This window comes from Pseudophryne corroboree, chromosome 4, assembly GCF_028390025.1.
Source record: "Pseudophryne corroboree isolate aPseCor3 chromosome 4, aPseCor3.hap2, whole genome shotgun sequence".
NCBI classification, from domain to species: Eukaryota; Metazoa; Chordata; class Amphibia; order Anura; family Myobatrachidae; genus Pseudophryne; species Pseudophryne corroboree.
The window spans coordinates 415411551-415439109 of NC_086447.1; the positions used below are offsets into that span (position 1 = coordinate 415411551).

General features: G+C 43.4%; 1 protein-coding gene across 2 annotated transcripts in view; it reads left to right on the top strand.

The window, feature by feature from the left end:
- KCNQ5 (potassium voltage-gated channel subfamily Q member 5) overlaps positions 1–27559 on the top strand; it is a 1045273-nt gene that overhangs the window by 811294 nt on the left and 206420 nt on the right. For both annotated transcript variants that reach the window (XM_063916808.1, XM_063916809.1), the window contains exon 8: positions 22331–22425. In XM_063916808.1, coding sequence (XP_063772878.1) covers positions 22331–22425 — 95 coding nt within the window. The remainder of the gene's footprint in view (positions 1–22330; positions 22426–27559) is intronic.

A 27559-nucleotide genomic window follows, 5' to 3' on the forward strand; every position in this document is an offset into this window, starting at 1 on the left:
TACTTTCACGGTGTGCATGTACTGTTTTTATTTGGGTATTTTTTTTGCAGTAGAACTACCGTTTCCCCCCCACATGCTGGTACTTGTGGTTCTCCAAGTACCAGCTTGCGGGGGAGGCTTGCTGGGACTTGTAGTTCTGCTACAAAAAACAATATTCTTTTATTTGACACAAGGCTATCAGCCCCCCATCCGCAGCCCTTGGATTGGGGGACAGCCTCGGGCTTCACCCCTGGCCCTTGGGTGACTAGTTGGGGATTTAATGCCACGGCCGCAGGGACCGGTATAAAAGTGTCCCCCGGCTGTGGCATTATCTCTCCAGCTAGTGGAGCCCGGTGCTGGTGTTGAAAATATGGGGGACCCCTACGTCTTTTGTCCCCCGTATTTTTTGCACCAGGACCGGACGCAGAGCACGGTGCTGGTTGTAAAAATACGGGGGATCCCCTGTCAATTTCCCCCCCGTATTTTTACAACCAGGACCGGCTCAAAGAGCCAGAGGCTGGTTATGCTTAGGAGGGGATACCCCACACATTTTTTTTTTGTGATTTTTAACCCATTCCCAACCCTTCCCACTGAAAAACATGCTCTGATCTCTCCATATTATTTTAGTCAGTAAAAAAATAATAATTTTATTTTAAAAAATATATAAATAATACTTGTGGCTCCTAATAGACAAACCAAGTAGATAATCCCTTCTAATATAATAAATAGACATGCTATTAGCAACAAAAAAAACACAAAAAACACATGTTTTTAAAAAAATTTATTAGATTCCGCCAGCAAAATGAGGCGGACTGAAATTGACGAAATGACTGTCGAAAAGCACTGTTGTCGAATCGACATTTTTCAATTGAATATACTTTTGTTGAAAAGCCGCATTTTTACCATTGCAGACATGTCGCATTTGACAACTGTCGAATTTCAAAAAGTCGAATCTGAAACGTACGTTTTTTTGGCGAAAAGTACTGTATTGCATTGTCGATTTTTTTTTGTGTCGAAAATGCCCCGTTTTTCGCCATTTGCGTCAATTCGACCGCAATTGCATATACCCCATGGGCTCTGACGCATGTGATATACGATTGCCCCATCTGTCAAATGGTGTGTCCATCTAGCTGCTATTGTCTGATGATAACCATACACTAACTAAAACAGTACACAGGTGATATTTCATAGATGGGAAGGATCTATTGACCAGATCTCCCCCTTTTTGAGTCAAACAAAAGCTAGGCTTCCTTCATTTAATGTGGTAGATTTTCTAGTTTAAAGTATAGTATGCCTTGTTAGGCTACCATATTATTCCAATGTATAGAAATGCATTCCGTTTAAAACAGTGCTAAAAAGTGCATTATAATTTCCAAACGCAAATTTGATTATGAAAATGTCTGCAGAGAATGATGGTAGATTAATGTCACAGCAAGAGAAAAAAAATATTTATTTGTGTGTATGTATATATATATATATATATACACACACATTTGCTTTAAGTGTAGTTTCAAGAAAAAAAATATTCATATATTTATAATATTTAATAAAATTTGTGTGGGTAGAGATGAAAAAATGTGTGATATTGACATTGGAATATAACAAGTGCAAGCATGGTAACTGATCAAATTTGGAGTTCAAATTTGTGGTAGTTTAAGGTCCCCTTAGACAGCATCTCACATGGGGAGACAGCATCTCACATGGGGGCCTTTTAATCATCACTAATGAGCCCCCGTTACATACTGTATAGTTTCCTCATGCTTTTAGTTACAGGCAACACTGAAAATTGAAAGTTTTTGGAATTTCCTTGCGACAACCAACATCTTCAGATAGCATTGGTTCCATAAGCCTTACCTTGGCAAAAAGGTAATGGATTGTGAAGAAAGATCCAAGCGGATCTCTTCTCCACCTCCGCACTGCGAAACCTGTGGCTGTGCACATGCGTATTCTCTTGTCACGCATGCGCAGTCAGCCGGCTCATCTCCGGTCAGTATCACTGCTTCTTTGCGGTGAGTCGGTCAGTATACCAGAGCCATCTGCAGTCCAATAGACTTTACTGCTTACCATGCTAAAACAGCCTCAGAAGAATATTTTTATGATAAAATGAACAGAAAAGTTTGTTAGTTTTACATTTTACACAACATATAAAAAAATCATATTAGGGGACAATGCTATCTAAATAGAAATTATATATGAATTGTATTTTGAATTGTTTATCCTGTTTTTAAAGAATATGCTTTAAGTTAAGAGACAAATGAAACTCATATTTACATACTGTAATTAATTGTGCTAAACTTTAAAAGCTTCATCTGACTGTAATAGACTTGTTAATGACATGAACAATGCTCAATGTGATACAATATACTGTATATATTATTTCTCAAAATATTTGCTATTCTTACCAATGTTTTCCATAATCTGTTCATTATATTATTTATTACATTCCAAAATTCCCAGTTAACAGAATGTTTTTTACATTGTGTAGTTTCTAAGAGAATGAAATTTATTTATTTTTAAATCACCAAATAGATCTTTTTATGATTGTTTAGAGTTTTTGTGTAGAGTTTTGTGTTTGTCACAGACACATACAGTTGTTTATCATTCACAATAAATCAGGGCAGCTATTTATCTTTTGTTCAAAATCTCTTCCTCTGTATGTAGTGTTCAGTGAGAAAAACAAGGAACTGCCTTGCATTTTTCTGTAGCTTTGTATTGCCTTAGTCATCGATTATCTTTTGCTTACAGCACTTAAAGTACTGTAGTTTAGTGAATTACTATATTCATATAGCTAGTATTTTTGGAGTACACTCAAATATAATCGCAGCTTGTACCTCTAACAATATCACCCTGGTTTCTTACATTGAAAAAAATGCATGCATACATTTGCATCTGGGAAAATATTGTCTCATATATATATATATATATGGTAGATCCCGGGTGTAAGGTTGAGGGATCAGCATAGTTTCTGTCACAACTGAGGGCCTGAGCTGACGGGAGGCAGCCTCAGTTGTAGGGGCTGAGATGTAACGGAACCTGGGAGGTTGTATCAGACCCCTAGACATGTAAGTAACATGTAGAATAACTGCCCGAAGGCGTGACCACGACAACCAGGATATAAGTCAATGATGTTTATTATGACAAACTCCGTAACACAGCAGCAGTAAAGGAAACATAAAAGTCAACAGAGGATAAATACAATTCCTGGGTACTACAGGGTGGCAAGGGCCACAGGCACTGGTAGTGTGAGACAGTTCTTATAATCTTCTAGTTGGAAAGTCCTTACCAGGCCTGACTGTAGCAATGGAGAGAACCCAGGATCGTACCAGCTGGTGTTCCAGGAAAGGCTGGACTGCTGAAGATAAAACGGCTGCTGTGGATACTGGCTGGAACCAGACTGTTGTTGGTACGGAGTGAATACTGGCTGGAACCAGTTAAATAATAAACAAACTTGAGAGCGATGAAATAATAATGAAGTTTGGAGTTTGAGAGCGGTGAAATAATAATACCGGTGGAGAGTGGTAAACTGCAGAAAGGACACCGGCCCTTTAAGAGAAGCTGTACACTGCTGGAAGCTGGGCTGGAAGCAGGTGATTGATAATGAAGTTTGGAGTTTGAGAGCGGTGAAATAATAATACCGGTGGAGAGTGGTAAACTGCAGAAAGGACACCGGCCCTTTAAGAGAAGCTGTACACTGCTGGAAGCTGGGCTGGAAGCAGGTGATTGATAACTGGAAACAGGTGAGTCCAGAATGGATCGGAGAGTCAGGCTACACCGCAGATGGAATGCTGGTGCGGGTCTCTATAGCAGAAGTCTGGAGACAGGAGCTGGAACCTGGAAGACAACCACAGGAGAGAGACAAACTGGAACTAGGTTAGACAACCAAAGCACTGACGCCTTCCTTGCTCAGGCACAGCTTACTTATACCTGCAGCAAGGAAGGGGTTGGCTAGGCAATTATGCAAATCAACAATACAGACAGCAGATTGGTGGAAATGATCAGATGACAAAATCCAAGATGGCTGCGCCCATGCAGACACTTGGAGGGAAGTTTGGTTTGTAATCCATGTGAGAATTGAAACAGTAATGGCGACGCCGGCCACAGGAGACAGGAGACGCCAGACTGACAAGCGCACATTTAACCACGCGGGCACAGCGGAGGCCGCGGCTGATGAAATCACCACTCTGACATTCTGCATGTGGAAACTCAGGAACAGCGGGATCCGGTCCTGGAACGCTGAGCCAGCCTTAGGAGGCATCTGAAGGGTAAGTAATGGCGTCCAGATACCCGGATCGTGACAGCACCCCCCCCTTTAGGAGTGGCCCCAGGACACTTCTCAGGCTTTAAAGGAAACTTTGCGTGGAAATTTCGGACCAAGGCAGGAGCATGGACGTCTGAGGCATTGGTCCAAGAGCGTTCTTCAGGACCATAGCCCTTCCAGTCAATGAGGTATTGTAACTGACCGTAACGGAAACGTGAGTCCAAAATCTTGGCCACCTCGTACTCGACTCCCCGTTGAGTCTGAACTTTGGGAGCTGGAGGAAGTGCGGAATGAAACCGATTCAGGATCAGCGGTTTCAACAAAGAAACATGAAATGTCCTGGGTATTTTCAAGAAGGATGGTAACTGTAACCTGTAGGCAACAGGATTGATGACTTGTTCAATCTTGAAGGGTCCGATGTAGCGAGGTGCAAATTTCATGCTGGGAACTCTCAACCTCAAATTCTTCGTGGACAGCCACACACGATCACCCACCTTGAGAGCAGGAACCGCTCTACGCTTCCTATCGGCAAACTTCTTATACCTGAATGAGGCTTTAAGCAGGGCTGCGCGGACGTTCCTCCAGTTATTTGAAAACTGACGCAAGGTGACATCCACTGCTGGAACAGAAGTTGCGGGAAGCGGTTGGAATTCTGGGACTTTAGGGTGGAATCCATAATTAATGAAGAATGGTGTAGAAGAAGATGAGGAATGGTATTGATTGTTGTGGCTGAACTCGGCCCAAGGAAGGAGTTGAACCCAGTCATCTTGAGAGGAAGACACATATATACGGAGGAAGGCCTCCAAGTCCTGATTCACCCTCTCGGTTTGACCATTGGTCTGAGGATGGTAAGCCGTGGAAAACTTTAACTTGACTTGGAGGGCTTGACACAAACTTCGCCAAAATTTGGCTACAAATTGTACTCCACGATCCGAGATGATCTCTTCAGGAAGACCGTGAAGTCGGAAGATCTCTTGTATAAACACTTGAGCCAACTTGGAAGCTGACGGAAGACCGGTGAGAGGGATGAAATGTGCCATCTTGGTGAACCGGTCAACTACCACCCAGATGGTATTAAACTTGTTGCAGATAGGTAGATCGGAAACAAAGTCCATCGACAAATGGGTCCAAGGTCGACGGGGAACAGATAATGGAACCAGTTGCCCCGCAGGCGACTGGCGGGAGACTTTGTGTTGGGCACACTTTGGGCAGGAGGCAATAAATTCCATAACGTCCTTCTTCAGAGTTGGCCACCAGTAGGACCTAGAAATAAATTCAAGGGTTTTTTGAATGCCTGTATGTCCAGCAAAACGGGAAGCATGGGCCCAATGCATGAGCTTCTTCCTTAGAACTGGCTTAACAAAACTTTTCCCTGGTGGAGGCGTAGAGTCCATCCCTACCGTGGAGAATGCCAACGGATTAATAATAGGATGCTTGTCTGCAGACTCGGACTCATTTTCTTGCTCCCATGAGCGGGAAAGGGCATCGGCCTTACGTTTCTGAGAACCCGGACAGAACTGGAGTTTAAAGTCAAACCTAGAGAAGAAAAGTGCCCATCTGGCCTGACGAGGATTCAGACATTGTGCGCCTTTGAGATATAAAAGATTTTTGTGGTCGGTAAGTATGGTGATTGAGTGGGAAGCTCCCTCCAACAGGTATCTCCACTCCTCCAGAGCGAGCTTGATGGCTAGCAACTCCTGATCGCCAATGGCATAGTTGCGCTCAGCTGGGGAGAACTTCCGGGAGAAGAAACTGCAAGGATGTAGATGTCCATCTTTGGCCCTCTGGGATAACACTGCTCCTACTCCAACGGAGGAGGCATCTACCTCTAAGATAAAAGGAGAGTCGGTGTCGGGCTGTTTCAGAACTGGTGCAGAGATGAACCGTTGCTTCAGAAGGTGAAAGGCCTGTGTAGCTTCCTCGGACCACTTGGACGGATTAGCACCTTTCTTGGTTAATGCAGTGATAGGCGCCACAATGGTGGAAAAGTCTCGTATAAATTTTCTATAATAATTGGCGAACCCTAAGAACCTCTGGACCCCTTTGAGGCTTAAGGGTATAGGCCAATTCTGGATTGCTTGGAGTTTCTCAGGATCCATCTCTAGTCCGGAACCGGACACAATGTAACCTAGAAACGGAATGGTTTTAACTTCAAACACACACTTCTCCAATTTACAATAGAGGTGATTGACACGGAGACGGGAAAGAACCTCTTTTACCCAGAAACGATGATCTTCGAGATTATTAGCAAAGATGAGGATGTCGTCTAGATAAACCACGACATGGCGGTACAAGATGTCCCTGAAAATCTCATTCACGAAGTGCTGGAAGACTGCTGGAGCGTTGCTCAATCCGAAGGGCATGACGAGGTACTCATAATGTCCGTCACGGGTGTTAAAGGCGGTCTTCCACTCGTCACCCTCACGGATTCGGATGAGATTGTAGGCACCCCTCAAGTCCAGCTTTGTGAAAATAGTTGCACCACTAACTCTATCAAAGAGCTCGGTAATCAGGGGTAAAGGGTATCGGTTCTTGACGGTAATGTCGTTCAGACCTCTGTAGTCGATGCACGGGCGCAGACCACCGTCTTTCTTCTTAACGAAGAAGAAGCCTGCGCCGGCTGGAGAAGAAGATGGTCGGATGAAACCCTTCGCCAGGTTCTCTTTGATGTACTCTTCCATGGAGTGTGTCTCAGGCAGAGGCAACGGATAAGTTCGACCTCGCGGTGGAACCTTCCCTGGAATGAGGTCGATTGGGCAGTCCCATTCTCTATGAGGAGGAAGGATATCAGCAGAGGCTTTACTGAACACGTCCGTGAAGTCTTGATATGGAGGAGGCGGAACATCAGATGACCTGGGGAAGGAAGAACAAACAGGAAGAACTTTGGCTAAACAAGTCTCAGCACAGGAGGGACCCCATGCCAGTATTTGCGTAGTCGTCCAGTCAATTGATGGGTTGTGGAGACGGAGCCATGGAAGGCCTAAAACCACTGGATGTGTGGCTCTTGGAATCACTAAAAAAGAAATATACTCAGAATGAAGAACTCCCACTCTCAGACGAACTGGAAGAGTCCTTAAGGAAATGACTGCGTCAAAAATCTTGCTGCCATCCACGGCAGTCAAAGAGATGGACGAGGACAGTCTCTCGGTGGGTAGGGACCACCGTTTAACATAAGCTTCGGTTATGAAATTCCCAGCTGCTCCGGAATCAAGGAGGGCAATGACGTTCCTGTAACGTTGAGCAATTTGGAGCGACACTGGGAGGTTACAGTCATGAGGAGATGGAGAGGAGATCATTACTCCTAGCCGGCCCTCTCCTTGGCGAGCTAGGATCTGGAGTTTCCCGGACGTTTGGGACAGGCATTGATAGTGTGCGACGGAGCTGCACAGTAGAGACAGAGAGACTCAGAGAGACGTCTTCGGCGCTCAGCGGGAGATAGACGGGAACGACTAATTTGCATAGGCTCATCCTTGGATGGAGATGGTTGACGAGGAGGAGGAGCAGAAGATTTAGGAGTAGATGATCTTCCTCGCTCGGTTGCTCTCTCTCTGAAACGTAGATCAACCTTCGTGCAAAGAGAAATTAGCTCATCCAACTTAGAGGGCAAGTCTCTGGTAGCTAACTCATCCTTGATGCGTTCTGATAAGCCATGCCAGAATGCAGCATACAGGGCCTCGTCGTTCCATGCCAGTTCGGATGCCAGGATTTTAAACTGTATAAGATACTGTCCCACAGTACGTGTTCCTTGGCGTAAACGGAGAATCTCAGATGAAGCAGATGTTATCCGGCCTGGCTCGTCGAAGATGCGCCTGAATGTAGCTACAAAGTCAGTATAGGAGGATAGCAGGGGATCAGACTTCTCCCATAAAGGTGATGCCCAGTCAAGGGCTGAGCCACTGAGAAGGGAGATGATATAGGCAATTTTGGTACGGTCACTGAAGAAATTGCCAGGTAGAAGCTCAAAGTGGATTTCACATTGATTGAGAAATCCCCTGCAGAACCTTGGAGATCCATCAAATTTTGCTGGCGTTGGAAGATGAAGATGTGGACTGGAAATGGGTAAGGTGGGTGGGGTTACAGCTGGTGTCACTGTAGTGGACGCACCGGACGTGCCAGGTCCACGGAGGGTCGTTTGAATCCCATCCAGCCGTGTAGAGAGATCCTGGAGACAGCGGATGATGTGGCCCTGTGCAGCCTCCTGATGTTCAAGTCGGGCTGCCAGTTCTTGCATCGGCCTGGTCGCTTGATCCTGGTCTCCGGCTGGATTCATTAGGTCAGTGCTTACTGTCACAACTGAGGGCCTGAGCTGACGGGAGGCAGCCTCAGTTGTAGGGGCTGAGATGTAACGGAACCTGGGAGGTTGTATCAGAGCCCTAGACATGTAAGTAACATGTAGAATAACTGCCCGAAGGCGTGACCACGACAACCAGGATATAAGTCAATGATGTTTATTATGACAAACTCCGTAACACAGCAGCAGTAAAGGAAACATAAAAGTCAACAGAGGATAAATACAATTCCTGGGTACTACAGGGTGGCAAGGGCCACAGGCACTGGTAGTGTGAGACAGTTCTTATAATCTTCTAGTTGGAAAGTCCTTACCAGGCCTGACTGTAGCAATGGAGAGAACCCAGGATCGTACCAGCTGGTGTTCCAGGAAAGGCTGGGCTGCTGAAGATAAAACGGCTGCTGTGGATACTGGCTGGAACCAGACTGTTGTTGGTACGGAGTGAATACTGGCTGGAACCAGTTAAATAATAAACGAACTTGAGAGCGATGAAATAATAATGAAGTTTGGAGTTTGAGAGCGGTGAAATAATAATACCGGTGGAGAGTGGTAAACTGCAGAAAGGACACCGGCCCTTTAAGAGAAGCTGTACACTGCTGGAAGCTGGGCTGGAAGCAGGTGATTGATAATGAAGTTTGGAGTTTGAGAGCGGTGAAATAATAATACCGGTGGAGAGTGGTAAACTGCAGAAAGGACACCGGCCCTTTAAGAGAAGCTGTACACTGCTGGAAGCTGGGCTGGAAGCAGGTGATTGATAACTGGAAACAGGTGAGTCCAGAATGGATCGGAGAGTCAGGCTACACCGCAGATGGAATGCTGGTGCGGGTCTCTATAGCAGAAGTCTGGAGACAGGAGCTGGAACCTGGAAGACAACCACAGGAGAGAGACAAACTGGAACTAGGTTAGACAACCAAAGCACTGACGCCTTCCTTGCTCAGGCACAGCTTACTTATACCTGCAGCAAGGAAGGGGTTGGCTAGGCAATTATGCAAATCAACAATACAGACAGCAGATTGGTGGAAATGATCAGATGACAAAATCCAAGATGGCTGCGCCCATGCAGACACTTGGAGGGAAGTTTGGTTTGTAATCCATGTGAGAATTGAAACAGTAATGGCGACGCCGGCCACAGGAGACAGGAGACGCCAGACTGACAAGCGCACATTTAACCACGCGGGCACAGCGGAGGCCGCGGCTGATGAAATCACCACTCTGACATTCTGCATGTGGAAACTCAGGAACAGCGGGATCCGGTCCTGGAACGCTGAGCCAGCCTTAGGAGGCATCTGAAGGGTAAGTAATGGCGTCCAGATACCCGGATCGTGACAGTTTCTGTCCCGTCAGCACCTTGAAGAGACATCCCGGGACCTTTTTTCTCATTGCTTCAGGCACCCTGCTGAGTAAAAAGACTTGACCAACACCCATATCCCTGCTTAAGCTGTTTGTTGTGTGATGTCATGGGTACTGGAGTGGTGGGTGGAGGCTAAGGATACAGAAGTACCCTGCTATGGCACTGTTAAGCTATTTTCTTTATTGTTTAATTAGATACATGTATAATGGTTCCAGTAATGACAGGTTTGGTACTAATTACCCGGGCTCAGGTCTGTTGCCAGTCCCCCACTGCCCCTCCCTCTTACCTGTCAGCAGCATCCTCTCTCCCCAGCACAGGGACCAGGATGGCTGCTGTACATGCAGTTTGCTCTGCCTGATCAGGCCGGATATGGATGGGGGGGGGGGGGGGGGGAAGAGGTGGGCGGTGATTACACTCAGGGGCGTAGCCAGAACTTTGAGGGCCCCATAGCACTATTTTGTAGGGGCCCCTGACCCAATGCATTTTGAAAGACATCTTTCCACAGCAGTTGTTAATTTTATGCCCCATAGTAATGCCCTAGTTCACACTATGTCACAATGTAGGGCTGCCAGTACACATAGGGGGTAATTCTGAGTTGATCGCAGCAGCAAGTTTCTTAGCAATTGGGCAACACCATGTGCACTGCAGGGGGGGGGGGGGGGGCAGATATAACATTTGCAGGGAGATATAGATTTGGGTGGGTTATTTTGCTTCTGTGCAGGGTAAATGCTGGCTGCTTTATTTTTACACTGCAATTTAGATTTCACTTTGAATACACCCCACCCAAATCTAACTCTCTCTGAACATGTTATATCTGCCCCTCCTGCAGTGCACATGGTTTTGCCCATTTGCTAACAACATTGCTGCTGCGATCAACTCAGAATTAGGCCCATTATGCAACGCAGTACCACAAATTTACATATTATGCAACACTATAGTGCCCTCAGTTCATATTATGCTGTATTACAGTGCTGTCCCAGTTCATAATATGCCACACTATAGTGCCTTCACTTCATACTGTGTCATATTACAGTGCCCCAGTTCATATTATTTAACATGCCTTTCAGTTCATTTTATACCACATTACTATGAGCAGGTAAAGAGGCAAAGCTAGATATTTGTAGGCCCCATGGCAAAAGTTTGTAAGGGTCCCTATGTATCTACGGTAGGAATGGTAAAAAATATATAACACATGTAACAGTGACAGGGTAGATGGGCCTCTCTCAGCTCTGGGCCCCATAGCAGCTGCACTCCCTGCACCTATGGTAGCTACAACCATGATTACACTGATTGTCCCTCCCCCCTTGACTTGCCCCTAGTTAAGGGACTCACGGCGCCCACGGGACCCCTCCCCCCATTTCAGCGGTTGACACCGAAAGTACTTTTTCAAATATATTTTCTAATGAGGCGTAAGCCAGGCTTTCATGATTAGGCCACACCACGCCAAAAGTAATCAGACGTGGACCAGCTCTCTATGGCCATTTTGTGGCCATGCTTACCTCTTAAGTGGGTATCCCAGAAAATGAATCCAGAAATCAGAAATTTCTATTGGAAAATGCATAGAAACAAAAGCTACATCCTGAGATCTACAATCCTCTGTCTGCATGATAAATATAAATGTTCATGAAACACTTGTAGCTCTGCTTGCAAAAGTGCCTTGGAATGAAACGCAAGACTTCTGGAACAATGGGGATCATTTAGATCTGATCACTGGGCTGCAATTTTTGCTGTCATGCGCTCAGATAGTCGGCACCTACAGGGGGAGTGTATTTTTGCTGTGCAAGTGTGCAATGCTATTTATGCGCCGACCTGCTAAAATTCAGTGTTTACCGTCTCCGCACAGCCCAGGACTTACTCCTCCAGTGCAATGACATCAGACTGATCGGGGCTGGAGATGACGTTACACACCCTCCCTGAAAATGCTTGGGCACTCCTGCGTTTTTCCAAACACTCCCAGTAAACGGTCAGTTACCACCCACAAACGGCTTCCTCCTGTCAATCACCTTGCAAGCGCCTGTGCAAATGGATCTTTTGCACCATCCCACTGCTGACCATCGATGCCCTTTGTTGTTGTCCGACACGCATGCACATTGCGGTGCATACACATGCGCATTTAGTACCTGATCGCCCGCTGTGCAAAAAGGCTTAAAAGTGATCAGATCTGAATCACCCCCATTGTCCTCTAAAGACACACAAGACCAAGAGGAGTGGTCAAAAACTAAAGCACTGGCTGTGCTTACTTCTGACCTGTAGCACAGGGTCACTTATACTGACAAAGCAAGTATCGATAGAAAGCTATTAGGTATAACTCACATATTTCACCTGTTTTATGTTGCATCATCATTGTTGTTCAGCGTAACACATTTATTATCATTGAGTCTCAGAGGTTGGGTATAGTTATCACAAAATGCACTAGAAAACCAGCCACAGATCCCGTTACTTACCTATTCAGATGCTGTCGGGACTTCTCCATCAGGGGTCTGCCATTCGCTGACCGCTGTATGCTGGAGATGTAGGTGGCTCCGGTGTCTTCTGTGGTGCGGTTCCCACTGGCGTCTGTGAAAAGCCGCTGCCATGTTTGCCAGAATCAGCTGGCCACCGCACCACCAATGCAGACACTGGATCTGCTCATCTGACTCTCCCAGCCAATCCATTGCCAGCAGGACCTATAAAGGGACTTCCTGAAGCAATGGCTATTTGCCAGTTCAACATCTCTCAGTCTACTCTATGCCCTGACTCTCTCTGCTCCTCAGCATTCATTCTCTGAGTCTCTCTTGAAGAAAGTTAGCTCCCATATACTATTCAGCCAGGTTCAGTGGAATTTCAGTTCCAGCCTTGTGCACCGCAATTCCAGTTCCAGCCCGTTGAGTACAACTCCAGTACCAGCTCAGTTCAGTGCAATTCCAGTTTCAGCCTAGTTCACAGTTCCAGCCCATTTCATTGCAATTCCAGTTTCAGCTTGTTTTAGTGCAGTTCTGGTTCACAACAAATCCTGTTCCAGCCCAGAGCAGTGCAGTTCCAATTCCAGCCCAGTCCAGTGCAATTCCGATTCCAGTCTGGTTCAGTGCAATTCTAGTTCCAGCCCATTTCTAAGTACAACTGGTCCCAAGTCCAGTTCTAAAGACTGTTCTGTCAACCATACTTCTTCAGACTCTGTGCACTCCAAGCTACTAACCTTTGTCAGTCGATTGTTCTATCAGTCCCAGACTTCTCTTCGGACCAAAACTTGCCGCACCTAGTCAGTTCTCCACTGATGCTCCTCAACTAGATCTCGTTCTTACCCAGTGTTAAGTTCCTCTCAGGAGTGCTATCTACCTCTTTGCTATCTCCACTCGGGTTCCAGTCCATGAGTAGGAATTTGTATCAAGCCACCAAGCTTCCTTCATACAGCCTTTCATTCCTCTCTAACCCCAGACACAGTCTGGGTAAACAAACTCATGCGGACATGACAGTGATACTGTATGCATTGTAAACATGAAGAATTATGACAATTCAACATTCTACACATATCGCTATGTTAACTGGAAAATGAATCTCAGCCCCAGTGTCTACAGTTTGTCATGACTCTCTTGCTGCTTTGGGTAACAGAAATTTGTTTTGCTGCTGCTCACAAATCTGCCTTTTCCTATGCCCATACATACCACTCCTGGGTATTAATTTTGCTGTGTTGATTGTCACTTTATGATCATTCCTGGGTACTGAACTTGACTTGAACATTCCTGGGCATCCTTGAACTTGACCTTAACTATTGCAATGGACCAGATCCTTGTTGTCCAGTGTTCCAGACCTCTGGCTTTGCCCCAAACCCTGGCCATCTGGTCTTCTCTTCTATGTTCAGTCCTTCATCACTAGCATGAATGGAAGTTGCCATTTCTGAAACTTCTAATCTCGGGAGTGGATGAGATTGCCCACGCTACTGACCATACTTGTACTGATTATACCTGTGACTGCTATCAGCTTCTCACTTGTATCTATTGTTATCAATTTGGATTATCTGTGCTCATTTCTTTTTTCCTGAGTTTCTGCCCATTGGTTTATTTTTTACCTTGCACCTCTTATGTTCACCCTGGCCTTTCACTTAAAATAATTGTGCTTAGCCCACAGTTTCAGGCATGTTTTTTGTCAGCTTCTGCTTAAGAGTGAGCCTTGTGGATTTATTATTGTGAAGACCATCGCCTATTTACAGGGTTCCCTGGTAAAGACCAGCCTCTTTTAAGCGAGCCTTGTGTGTGTATTATTGTGAAGACCATCACCTGTTTACAGGTTTCCCTGGTAAAGACCAGCCTCTTTTAAGCAAGCCTTGTGGGTGTATTATTGTGAAGACCGTCACCTTTATACAGGGTTCCCTGGTAAAGACCAGCCTCTTTTAAGGTCTGCAGCCCAAGGGAGTTAGCATCAACCATTAAGATAAAATTGCTCTCCACCCAAAGTCATTGAATGCTCCACCCAAAGTCATTGAATGGCAGTCTTGCAGTACTGGACACTTTTGGAGACCCAGCGGATCATAAGTAAGTAAAAACCAGATTTTAGGTTTTCAATGCTTCAAACTTTTGTTTAGAGAATGCATTGTAAAATCTTATCCACAAAAAGCGTTATTAGGAATTTGTATTTTTCCTTGAGAGCAGACTGCTGTTCAGGCTTCTCTCAAAGTCACATAAATAATGCTGCATGGCCATCTAATAATATCCTGTTAGAACATTTGGTAGAAAGGTTACAATTACAATTTTTTGGTTGCTGTTGCATTCAAGGTAGTTCGTATAGCTTTTATATTTACTGTTTCCCACTGCCATGAGAAGGATAAGGTTAAAAACACAACTTTCCCATCATTTAATTTGTTGTATTGAACATAGCAATGGGCACAACAATTGTCTATCCTTTAGTCTATCACTTCTTGAAAGCACTGCCGAGTATATGACTACAGCCATGTTTGAGCCAAGAAAAATTGCAATCTTAAGAAAAAATGCACAGAACTATAGCTGTGTTTGCTCAGTTGCCCCCTATAATTACAGACACTTACTTGGATTAGCACAGACAGATGGTGTTGACTGCAGGAGGAACACTTTTTAGTTCTAGGTAATGGGCAGACTAAATAGAGTATCCACATTATGCCACTTTAGTGCATCCACAATATGCCACTGTAATGCGCCCATATTATGCCACATTTTAATGCCATGTACATTATGCCACACTCTAGTGCCCCACACATTATGCCACACTATAGTGCAACCATCATTATCCCACACTTTAGTGTTGTTCCCCCCACATTATGCCGTACTGTAGTTCAACCAACATTATGCCACAGTGATTGTAGTGCCTACCCCATTATGCAATACTGTGGTGTCACATTATGACAAATTGTAGTGCCCCCACATTATGCCACACTGTAATGCCTATACATTAAGCCACACTATAGTGCATCCACACTATGCCACTGCATATTGCCCAATTACGTCACACTATAGTGCCCCACACATTATGCCAAAGTATAATGCAACCAGCATTGTGTCACACAATAAATCCCCCCACACACACATTACCCCATACTGTAGTTCAACCATCATTGTGCCACACTGTACTGACGCAACATTATGCCACACTGTACTGCCACTAGTTTGTTCTTCTAATCCTCCTCTAACCTGGCTCTTCACTTACTTGCTTTTAGGGTTTAGCATGCTCTGATCCACCAAACCACAACTCCTCTTGCTTCAGTCTCCTTTCCATCAGCCCCATGTTTTTGGCTAAGTGCTGCTCTTCCTTCCCTTCTGTGCCCTGCTAGAAGATGCTCTGGAAGATGCAGTTCTTAGTGACATAATGCCACCTATTTAACTGTCAGATGAAATTGCTTAGAAGCCTCTAATGGAACAGGATAGCAGTAAGTAGCTATCTTTTGGGGCAGTGGCTGTGTCGCCCTAACACACTGCACCCTTGGTAATTGCACTGGTGGCACTGCCCTTGCTACAGATGGCACACAGATGATATCAGTGGCAGTGCACTTAGGTTTACGTCCTCCTGACACACTTCCATCCCCAACCTCACATGCATACCCATGACAAATAAATTTAAACAGTCCTTTTAAAGAAATCGAAGGTCTTCTTCACAAAATAAAAAAAAAAACACTCAGTGGTAATGAGTGTAGTAGAAGTGACCACTAGCCAAGAGGTATAGATGCTACCATATTTTCTTTAGGAAGCTCTTTTTCCACCAGTGAAGCCACCAATAGCCCCATAAGCATCCTGACCCCAGAACAACATATTGTTTGTGCATGTTGGTGCATTTTGAGGAACATGTACCCACTCCGTATTTAGCTGAGAATTGCCAATCAGCCAGATGCTCCCATCAGGATATGGAACTGCTGTAACCCCTGTAGTCACCACCATTCTGATACATGATTCTCTCCTAAAAAATGTGCTACTTTCATTATGTCACATAACTATATATACACTGTGGGTATTATTATTAGTACATATTATTATAATGATTATTATTAAACTTTATTTATAAGGTGCCACAAAGTGTATGCAACACCCAAAAAAGGTAAACCTAGAAAACAATAACAGCCTATCAAAGCATAAATACAGTACAGTACACAATGTCAGACCATAGGCATTTGCGGACATTCATAAATGAACCTTAATGTATACAGCATGTATATTATAGTTTATAGGTGCCACAGAATCTTTAAAATGCTCCATAGAAATATGTGATGTCTTTGGGGCTGGATTTAGCTTTCTGAAACCTGTGGGACATTAAGGTTGCCTAAACCTCGACTATAAATTGCCAATACCTACCCCTTTCAACTTAACATAAAGGTTGCAGATAAAAAATAAAAAAAAATAACCACAAAAACAAAACACAGAGGCTCAAAAAGCCACAGATGCAATAACTGGATGTCTCTCAATGCTTTTGATCTTCAAGGTAGTGCTGGAACCACACAAAAGCTAACAACTTAATAGGGAAAGTAGATCTATTAAATAACCTGTCATTGAACAACCTGTCATTGTTCAGATTAAAGCCTATACCATCTTCTAATTGTAAACTCCTCCCTGCTTCAATGTCCAGCTCTGGTTCATTATTGCATGACCAGAACAGGCTCCTGAGGCACTATTATTTATTTATTATTTATTAATTTATTAACAGTATCTAATATAGCGCAGCATATTCCGTTGCGCTTTACAATTAGAACAACAGTAATAGAACAAAACTGGGTAAAAACAAACAGACATAGAGATAGGAAGGCCCTGCTCGCAAGCTTACAATCTATAGGGAAATAGGCATAGATACACAAGGATAGATGCTACCTATTGCATAATGGTCCACCAGATTGCTAGATTCTTAATGGGTTGTATGATGATACAACACAAAGTTGGCCAAGTGTCAGGAGGGTGTGAGACTAAAGAAAGACAAGATATGTGATGTTATGAATACTCTACAGAGGATGTAATTAGATAGGGAAGCACTGAAGGTTATGTGGGTGGGTCTGGAATTTGATAGGCTTGTCTGAAGAGGTGAGTTTTCAGGGAACATTTAAAGGTTTGGAGACTAGAGGCGAGTCTTACTGTGCGTGGGAGGGCATTCCACAGAGTGGGTGAAGCCCGGATAAAGTCCTGTAATTTTGAGTGTGAACAAGTAATGCGTGTGGATGAGAGACGTAGATCTTGTGCAGAGCGGAGAGGTCGGGAAGGGAGATATTTTGAGATGAGTGAAGAGATGTATGTTGGTGCAGTTTGGTTAATAGCCCTGTATGTGAGTAAAAGTATTTTATATTTAATACGGTAGAATACCGGTTACCAATGGAGGGACTGACAGAGCGGATCTGCAGACGATGAACGTCTGGCAAGGAAGATTAGCCTCGCAGCTGCATTCAAAATGGATTGTAGTGGTGAGAGCCTATGTTTGGGAAGACCGGTCAGGAGACTATTACAATAATCAATGCTGGAGATAATGAGAGCATGGATTAGAGTTTTTGCTGTGTCTTGTGTAAGATATGGTCGTATTTTGGATATGTTTCTTAGATGTATGTAACATGATCTTGAGACAGATTGAATGTGGGTAACAAAGGACAGTTCAGAGTCAAGAATGACACCTAGGCAGCGAGCTTGTGGGGTAGGGGTGATTGCCGAGTTCTCAACAGTGATAGAGATATCAGGTTGGAAACTACTATTGGCCGGTGGAAATGTAATTAATTCTGTTTTGGAAATATTAAGTTTGAGGTGGCGAGATGTCATCCAAGATGAAATGGCAGAAAGGCATTCAGTGACACGGCCCAATACAGATGGTGACAAATCAGGGGAGGATAGGTAGATTTGAGTATCATCCGCATACAGATGGTACTGAAATCCGAAAGAGTTGATTAGTTTGCCAAGAGATGTGGTATAGATAGAGAAAAGCAGAGGACCTAGGACTGAGCCTTGCGGTACTCCAACTGAGAGAGGTAGCGAAGGAGAGGTGGAATCAGAGAAACGAACACTGAAGGAGCGATTAGATAGGTAGGATGAGAACCAAGAAAGGGCACTATATGAGCAGTCCTCTACATAGTGCCCCAAATCTAGATAAAAGCTCCCAAAGTAGAAAGAAAAATATGCTAAGCCCAAAGATGGTGGAAAGTCTCAAACGCATAGCTATAACTGATGCCCAGCCTAAAATGCTGTGCCATACCTAAGTCTATACTGCAGAGCCATAGCTCTTGCCAATTCAATATACAATGATATTATAAACTGGTTTCCAGTCTATATATTATAATAGTCTGGTTTCCAGTCTAATAATATACATAGTGTTATACCTGATGCTCCATCAAATATGCAAATCCTTACCTTGTATCCACTGTATTTCAGTGCCATACAATTACGCAACCTAATATATAGAGCTTTATGAGGGGTTCAGCCGAAAGTGCCACACTTAGGGCCTAATACACGTTTGTACGCAATGTTGATGTTTTTGCAGTGCAGCATTATCAGCTGACTGCGTATGTGCTGTGATCGCATTGCGCACATGCAAAGGTATCTTTGCAATCGCGCACACTGACATTTTATCTTATTGACAATTTCTACTTGTAAATTATTTCTATGATTTTAAGCAGACTGGGGGGTAATTCAGACCTGATCGCTCGCTAGCTATTTTTTGCAGCGCTGCGATCAGATAGTCACCGCCTACAGGGGAGTGTATTTTAGCTTTGCAAGTGTGCGATCGCATGTGCAGCTGAGTGGTACAAAAAGAGTTTTTGCAGTTTCTGAGTAGCTCAGGACTGTCCGAGCCCGCCCTGCAAACGCATGGACATGCCCGCATTTTTCCAACCACTCCCAGAAAACGGTCAGTTGACACCCACAAACACCTTCTACCTATCAATCTCCTTGCATTCGGCCGTGCAAATGGATTCTTCGTTAAATCCAACGTACAGCAACGATCCGCTTTTGTACCCATACGAAGTGCATGCGCATTGCAATGCTTACACATGCACAGTTCTGACCCGATCACAGCGCAGCGAAAAAACCTAGCGCGCGATCAGGTCTGAATTAGGCCCTGTGAATGCTCTATAGAGAGCAATTGCAGAAGGCACATGCTATGCACCTTAATAGAAGAACATGCATGACTGGATTGCTCTGACTGTGACATGAGCATTTGTGGGTGGCAACTGGGTGGTCACCATGAGGGAGTGTCATGGGAGTGTGAGGCGTGCGAAATGAGATGGGACGCTGTGTCAGATGGACAGGGGTGGATTGGGAACGAAACGTGGCCCAGAAGTGACTTCACATGGGCAGTACCCGGGGTGTAAGGAGTGGCGTGTAGCCATGGCACCACTTCCTCCTCCCTTTAAACTTGCCAGAGAGTGGGCATTTCAAGCATCAAGGAGGAAGTTAAAAGGAAATAAAATTAAACATTAGTGGCACATTATATTATGCACTTTTAGAAATATGGAAACTATATAATTCTTTAGAAAAATATATTATACCAACCATATGCCAAACACATTTTCCTATATGCAAATTATTTAGCACTTATTCATTATGACTATAAATGGGGACACATGTCAGCAGACAAAACAGGCCCCACTATACGTTGGCCAGCCAGGAATCTTCCCTGTAAGAACTATGGCTAATAGCTTTTGCACCCAGCATGGAGTGGGTGTAAGTGCCAATACTATTTGTCACAATGCTGCCGGCCAATTCCAAAAATATGCCAATTTGAGAATTGCCACATGCAACGTGGAGGTCACTTTTAACACACAAGATTAATCAAACACCTTAACTGCCACCAGCAAGAGGAATTTAGTGACTGAATGCAAGGTAGCCTTCGCTTCTACCAGTCACACACACACTGCAATACTTAGAAAATTAGGTAGACGTGGGCCACACGAGGTCTTGCTTCATAAGAATCACAGAATCAGAACTAAAAATTAGATGTTTAATTTCAAGAATACTTCAGAGCTTTAGTTACAAAAAGGTGTTACAAAGATTATTAAGTATATTTTTTAAAACACACACAGTTTATGGTATGATCTCAATAAATGAAAAGAAATAAAAAAATACAGAAAACTTAACTCACTTACTCAAACGAACTTAGGTGGTTCTGTTGTGGAGGAGTTTCACAGAATAGCCCTGGTCATCTCCAACGTATAGTTGAGTACCCAAGAGATGCACTCTCTGTCCCCATGAGAGGCACAGATACAGTATAGTCTTCAGCTGCATCAGCCCCCACCCTTGGGATTTTTTAACCACTTCCCTGCTGGACACTAAATACTGTATACACCATTTTCACTTACTGTTGGTGCTTGGCAACAGGCAGGGGGGAGGGGGTGTAGCCCAAAGGCATACTGTGTGAATCTCTTTCAAAGAGAGTGAGGTCTGTGACCTGTGTGTTACATCTTCCAAATCATGGAGTTGTGGATTGAAGTTCTAGAGGTTTATGACGTTAGCCAGGAAATAGGATTCCTGAACATTCTAGTCAGGACATTGGTCACACTTCCTTGGTCTGTTTACAGAGCCCCCCTGTTGACATAACAACTAATTGGGCTTATCAGACCTCAATGTCCAGAGTTTGGCAATATCTGCTTTGAACACATGCTTTTGATGTAGAAATGCAATCCCCTTTTACAACGTCATGTCAGGGTCCCAGACCACAGATAATTTATATTTTAAACAATACACCACTCTGAGGTCAGCTCACAGGAGAAATTATGATTTCCCTGACATCTCCCTCTTATCAGTATTTATAACCTCTGGTCTGGTCATTGCTCTCATCCCAAACTTTATGGTCTGTAGCTCTCCCCCAACCTAGATGCATGGATGTCAAATGCATGACATCGCCTGTCAGCCATTTTGTCACATCTAAGCTAAAATAATACAAAATTATATATATACAGTCACTTTATTGGAGATTATTTCTGCAGGTAATCACCACACCTTAGATCACATATAATTTGTGATCCTCCTTTCTGTTTTAAACATGACACTAATTATGACAGCTGACTATGGGAAAACAGTGGGTGGAGCGATGCATATGCATAAAAATGGTCAGATACGTGTATTGATGGAGTGACACTCGCAGTAGCACAAGGGTAGGGCCACACATAGCAGCCATGCGGGTCCCATTCAGCGTGAGCAAATACATTTCAATGTATGTGTTCACACAGTGTGGCTGTGTCGCACTGTGTTCTATGAAATCTCGTGTGTCACTGACCGGATCCTGTTCTGCGACATCCCGCAGAACAGAGTCCGTGTGAACACAAAACCCACCTCCTGGCCAAGCGGATCCTTGGCCGCTATGTGTGGCCCTAGCCTTAGCGGCTGACTCTGAATCAGGCACCATATGAGAAATCTGTGAACATAAAACCTCAGTGTAATCTCTGTAATCAGCAATCCAGTGTGATCTCTGGGAAACTCAATGTTAGAAATAACAAACCCAGCAATATGCAGAAAATACAATACAATATAATGCAAAGTAAAAATACAATAATCTTCAGATTTGTATTAAGGTACAGTTAAATTATTAGACCAATATATTATAACATTCAATGGGTAAGCCTCAAGTGTACATGTCACATTATATTAGCTCACAATGAAGCAGTTAGTGAATTGTTTCTGGCTTTGTGAGCGCTTTTGGACTTTTCAGGAAATGCACTTGGTGTGAGCGAAGTATTAATAATCCTTAACCAAATTGGTTCTTCCTTTATTTCATGTTTTGTTGGTTCCCTTGTGCTTTTTATTTTCTCCTCATACCAGGCTACGTGGCGGTTTTATTCTACTGACTCCAGTCGAACATACCTGACAGCCACCTGGCGATATTATGAAAGTATTCTTCCACCTCTCAGGCATGTATCAATGCTATGAATGATGAATAAAGCCATGACTTGTACTGGTTTACTAATCTGCTTTTCAATTTTTGTTTTATCCCCCGCTCCCCTCTGCCTTGTTTTTTTTTTCTTTTTTCTTTTGTTTTTTTTATTATATCCTGCACGTAGTGTGTATGGCGTAGTTATGCGGCTGATGAGAAATCGGTTTCCATTGCTACCTGGAAGCCTCATTTGAAGGCCTTGCATACCTGCAGCCCTACAAAGTAGGTACAATATGGCAGCTGGTGTTATTTGTGATGTCTGTTCAACCTTTAGAACACTAGTATCTATGTTGGTTTGTCTCCTTACTATTACTACTCCTATGTCACAGATCTAAATGAATATACTGAACCACGATCTCCAGGCTCCAACTTAAAATGATTGTAGATTTGCATTGCCTTTTATATAGGGCTATTGTCATATATGAATATTACACTACAAAAACAAATGTTTTCATATTTGCAGTGTTGTAGTGCTATATTCTATGTTAATCAGCCTAGTAAAGCATCAGTGCCTACACAATGCACCAGTACTGCTAGTTTATGTATAAACTCCTCTACACTTACTCTCCGATCTAATTCAGTAGGCTGTAACACAAAAAGCCTAATGGAACTAATTTCGAGTTGGGGACAAATCCAGCTAATAGGTACAAATTTGAGCCTGGACAAACCATATTGCGTGAAAGGGTTATAAATGCATTTTTATTTTTCATGTAGAAAAAATAGTGGCTGCTTAAGCATTCAGCACTCAAGTGCTTGATGGGTTCTTTTTACACCCCTTCCAGAATCTGTCCATATATGTTACATTTCCATTGCTTGTTGCGCCAAATCATAATGCTCCTGATTTTGGAGTGTCAGTCCAGATTTGAGGAGTTTGTCCTGCGATCAGGATATTCATCCTAATTTAAAGAGGGTGCTGGGGGTTGGGAAGTATTCCCTTGCAATGGCCCACTATGACGTGGTCACTTCTCTAGTGTTTGGCGGCCTCTATTCTGAACTGTTTGGGAGCTTTGCAATATGGTTTTGTCGGGGCGTAATTTTGCACTTTCTAGCTGGACTTAGACCAAACTCTAAGTAAGGCACGATATCAATTAAAATGCAATTTGTTTTTCTGTCTATGCTTTACATGCATTTGCATAATATTATTTTCATATTGAGCTGGATGTAAAGAAGCCCGAGTTGTCCGGAGGTGCAGGTTTCTGGCCGAACTTGGACTTTTTTTTAAAGCGACAGTCATGTACAAGGCAAAACCATGCCTTGTAAATGATTGCCGATTTAAAAAAATGTCCAAATTCAGCTGGGAGCCCGCACCTCCGGCCAACTCGGGCTTCTTTACATACAGACCATTATTTTAACTGATTCTACTTTATTTCTCTGATGAAGAGCTTATATGGCTATTCTACTGAATTAGGAAGCTTGTCTATGTAGAAAGACATTGTTAAAATAGATGTTTTAGGGCAGATCAAATATGGCTTTTCCCAGAGCTTCCTAATGAATAGTGGACCTAGAACAAATATTTTCCTTGTTTTCACTACAGTATATGTTTGACATTGTTAGAAATATATTTAATTATTTGAGATGGATAGGTTTTTATATACTGTATTTTATGTAAATCAGCTATCAACACTGATGGCTGTGTTTCTTCCCAAATGCGAGGCCAGGACTGCTGCCTGTATTCATCTATTTATTTAATGTACAGAGCTTTTCCATCCATTTCAATGCTCAATTATTGCATGTGAACCACATATCAAACGTATGCACAAATGAATAGAATTAATATGTCTTATCACAGGCGGTTTGCTTTTATGCTTTCTGACGCAACTCTGGTAGATTATTGACCATAAGAGCAATTCCTAAGTGTTAACCATTACCAATTGTCAATTGCAAAATATGCAAGAGCAACACTCTTTTAAATACATGACTTTTCAGCTTTCTTATTTCAAAAAGTCAGAACTATTTCATTGACAGAATAACTCATTCATGAGTAGACTGTGCTGGATAATGTACTTGGAATTAATTAAAAGATCTTCATCTCAGATCACTCTGTGGGGTAAATTTACTAAAGGTTGATTCGATTTTAAATTGGTATAAATCGTGTTGTGTTTCAGAGTCTGAAACACACATTTACTAACAGACAATTTTTTAATTGGTTTTTATATGTTAGTAAATGTTAGCCCCGAAACACAACATATACTTAGATCGATTTAGATTGATGAAAATAGACCTTTGGTAAATTTAGCCCTGTGTCTTAGAATATGGTCCATAAGAACAAACATTGAAAGTAATTTTAGAACTGGGAGAAAGAGAAAATTGTGTTTGCAAGGATCAGAAGCATGACAGCAATATGTCGGTATCACATTTCACTAAATCACCTTTACAGACTTGACTATAACCAGCCTGTGGCTATGATAGCTGACAATGTCCTGCAAGCAGGGCAAAAATGGTTTCTGTGTTTTCTATTGTAATATTGTTTTATACATTTCCGTACTGTAACATTCTGTAAATTAATATCCACTGACCTTTGTACAGAGCAGTTCATTTCTCTGCCAGTTAAAGAGGCGATTCTTGCTTTTCTGCAGAGATGGATTTTATTTAATTTGCAACACAATGAATGTTATCATGAGAAAACTCCTAAGTCAGGAAATATTTAGTTTTTAACAATTTTGCATATTTAGAATAGAAAACGTAAGAGTATATTCTACTTGTATTAAGATAATCTGCCCAAACATTGTCTGCATAAGCATTATCCGATGTAGCAAACTGCATAATTAATGATAATCAGCAAGGATTTTACAGTGTGCTCCAGGGTAAAACATTCCTGGTGTCCTGATCCATACCATGTCCGGCAATGACAGCTTCTGTCTGCAGTTTTAGTCTCAGCTGATGCTCCTCTTGGCAGCTGTTGGACAATGTGCATACTGTATCCCTTGCACTGCCTGGCCATTTCTCAGTTCTTATAATGTAGATATTCTGCTAAACTATACAGTCTTCAGCAGAATAGGAATTGATAGGATATAGGAGACTGCAGAATGAACTACTGTATTGGCAGTCACACAGGTAGTTTAGTAACAAAAATATCTATGCCAAATAATTACATTAAATGCTTAATCATCTCTATCTATCTATCTATCTATCTATCTATCTATCTATCTATCTATCTATCTATCTATCATATGTATACCATATGTACGTCACTTCGGCATGGGTGGCACTTGATATACCGGCTGTCGGGATCCCGACGCTCAGCATACCAGCGCCGGGATCCCAACAGCCGGTATACCGACAACTATTCTTCCTCTTGGGGTGTCCACGACACCCCTGGAGGGAGAATAAATAGTGTGCCCACCTTTCCCGCAGCGAGCCTGCAAGGGGCTCTTTTGCACTCACCCAGGCTGCCGGCATTCTGGCGGTCAGGATCCCGGCGCCGGTATGCTGGGCGCCGGGATCCGAGCGCCACGCAAACGTAGTACACCCCTTCGGCACAACAGGGGTGTGTGATTACAGAGTAGGGGCAGTGCCAGGGGATTGGGGCCCCGGCCACGTTTACTCCGTGAATGGGGATGTGCAGGGTTATGCGAGGGTGAGCAGGGGTTCAAGCAGGTTGTAGGAGACTTGCCCACTTTTCCGGGTGGCTGGGAGTGCCACCTATGTTTTGAGAGTATCCTGGCCATTCCGGGGGATATACACAGTGATGCTTGAAAGTTTGTGAACCCTTCAGAATTTTCTATATTTCTGCTGAAATTTTGCCTAAAACTACCTCAGATTTTCACACGAATCCTAAAAGTAGATAAAGACAACCAAATGCAACGAATAGATGTGCTTATTTATTTATTTATTGAGGAAAATGATCCTATATCACATACCTGTGAATGGCAAAAGTATGTTAACCTTTAGGCATAGCAGATATTTTTTTTATTTTTAAACTCTTAATTTGTAAAAAGAGAAATAGAAATATGTACAAAACAGATATGTGTATAATAAAAGGTAAAAAAAACAATTCTCCTTGGTGTTTTTCATTTTTGTTACATTTAACAAACACAGGTGTCTCTCAAGAGGGGACAATACACGGGGAGGAGAGAAGTAGAGAAGAATAGATGAAAAGGAAAAGGGAGAATGGGGAAAGAAGAAAGGGCAGAGACAAAGGAAAATAACAGGGTCGGTCGAGGCCATGGGGTGTAGAGGGCACAAAGTGTAACAATATATAAGACATAAACATAACAGTGTAAGCACAGATAAAAGAACAATATATTGCTCTAAAACAAGAGAAGACAGGAGGACGTCCGGAGGGAGGGCCCAGGGACGACATTGCCAACGTATCTAGAAGGTTTGACACGGATATCAATTTGAAAATCAATGTGAGGGAGACATCATAAGCAACCAGGGGCCCCAAACTAATTCAAATTTGTGGAGACAGTCATGTAGATAGTAAGTGATTTTCTCCATATTAGCAACAAAATAAATATAATTATTCAATGCAGGGATAGCAGGGGCTGCGGAGGACTTCCAATTCTTAGCAATTAAGGATTTAGCAGCCACTAATATATGGGAAAACAATTTATTCAGGAGTGGATCTAAATCTGGATACGGGCGTGCTAATAAGAATATACACGGGTCCAACTTGAGTGGAAGTCCGGAGAAGCATAGCAGATATTTTGAAGGTGAAATTAAACTCAGGTGTTTTCAATCTATGGGCTGACAATCAGGTGTGAGTGGACAACCTGTCTTTTTAAATGAACAGAGATCTATGAAACTTTAATGTTAACAACACATGTTTGTGGAAGTGTAACATGCCACGACCAAAGGAGATTTCTGACGACCTGTTGATGCTCATCGGTCTGGAAAAGGTTACAAAACCATCTCTAAAGAGTTTGGACTCCACCAATTAACAGCTATCACGAGCTAATCTCCGGAGCTTGGGTCCGCGGCTTGCCTACCTGGCTGTTGGTGATGCAGCATGGCCATGGAGAGAGGCAGCGTGGCAGCGGGGCTGGTGGCGATGCGATGCAGCTTCCGGCAGTTGGGGGTTCAGCGGGTGTAGGAGCACTCTCTTGTGTGTCTGCAGGCACAGGGAACCGCCACGTTGGACACCATGTGGAGCTGCATTCAATGGCTGAGTCCCGTGGGATGCACAGTCAGGCAGCTTCCTCTTTCAAAAGGGGTCAGCCCGCATTACCTCTTTGCCAGTGCTTTGTTACTGTCTAGAGCAAAAGCTCCAGCTCTGAGCTCCTCACGTACTTCCAGTGGTTCTCTCGTGATCTTAAAAGGGTCTCTAACTCCACTGTTCAAGTCCTCCTGTCACCTTCCGCTGCACCCCTATCGGTGGTTTCTCAGTTCCGCAGTTTGCTACTGTTTGCTCTCC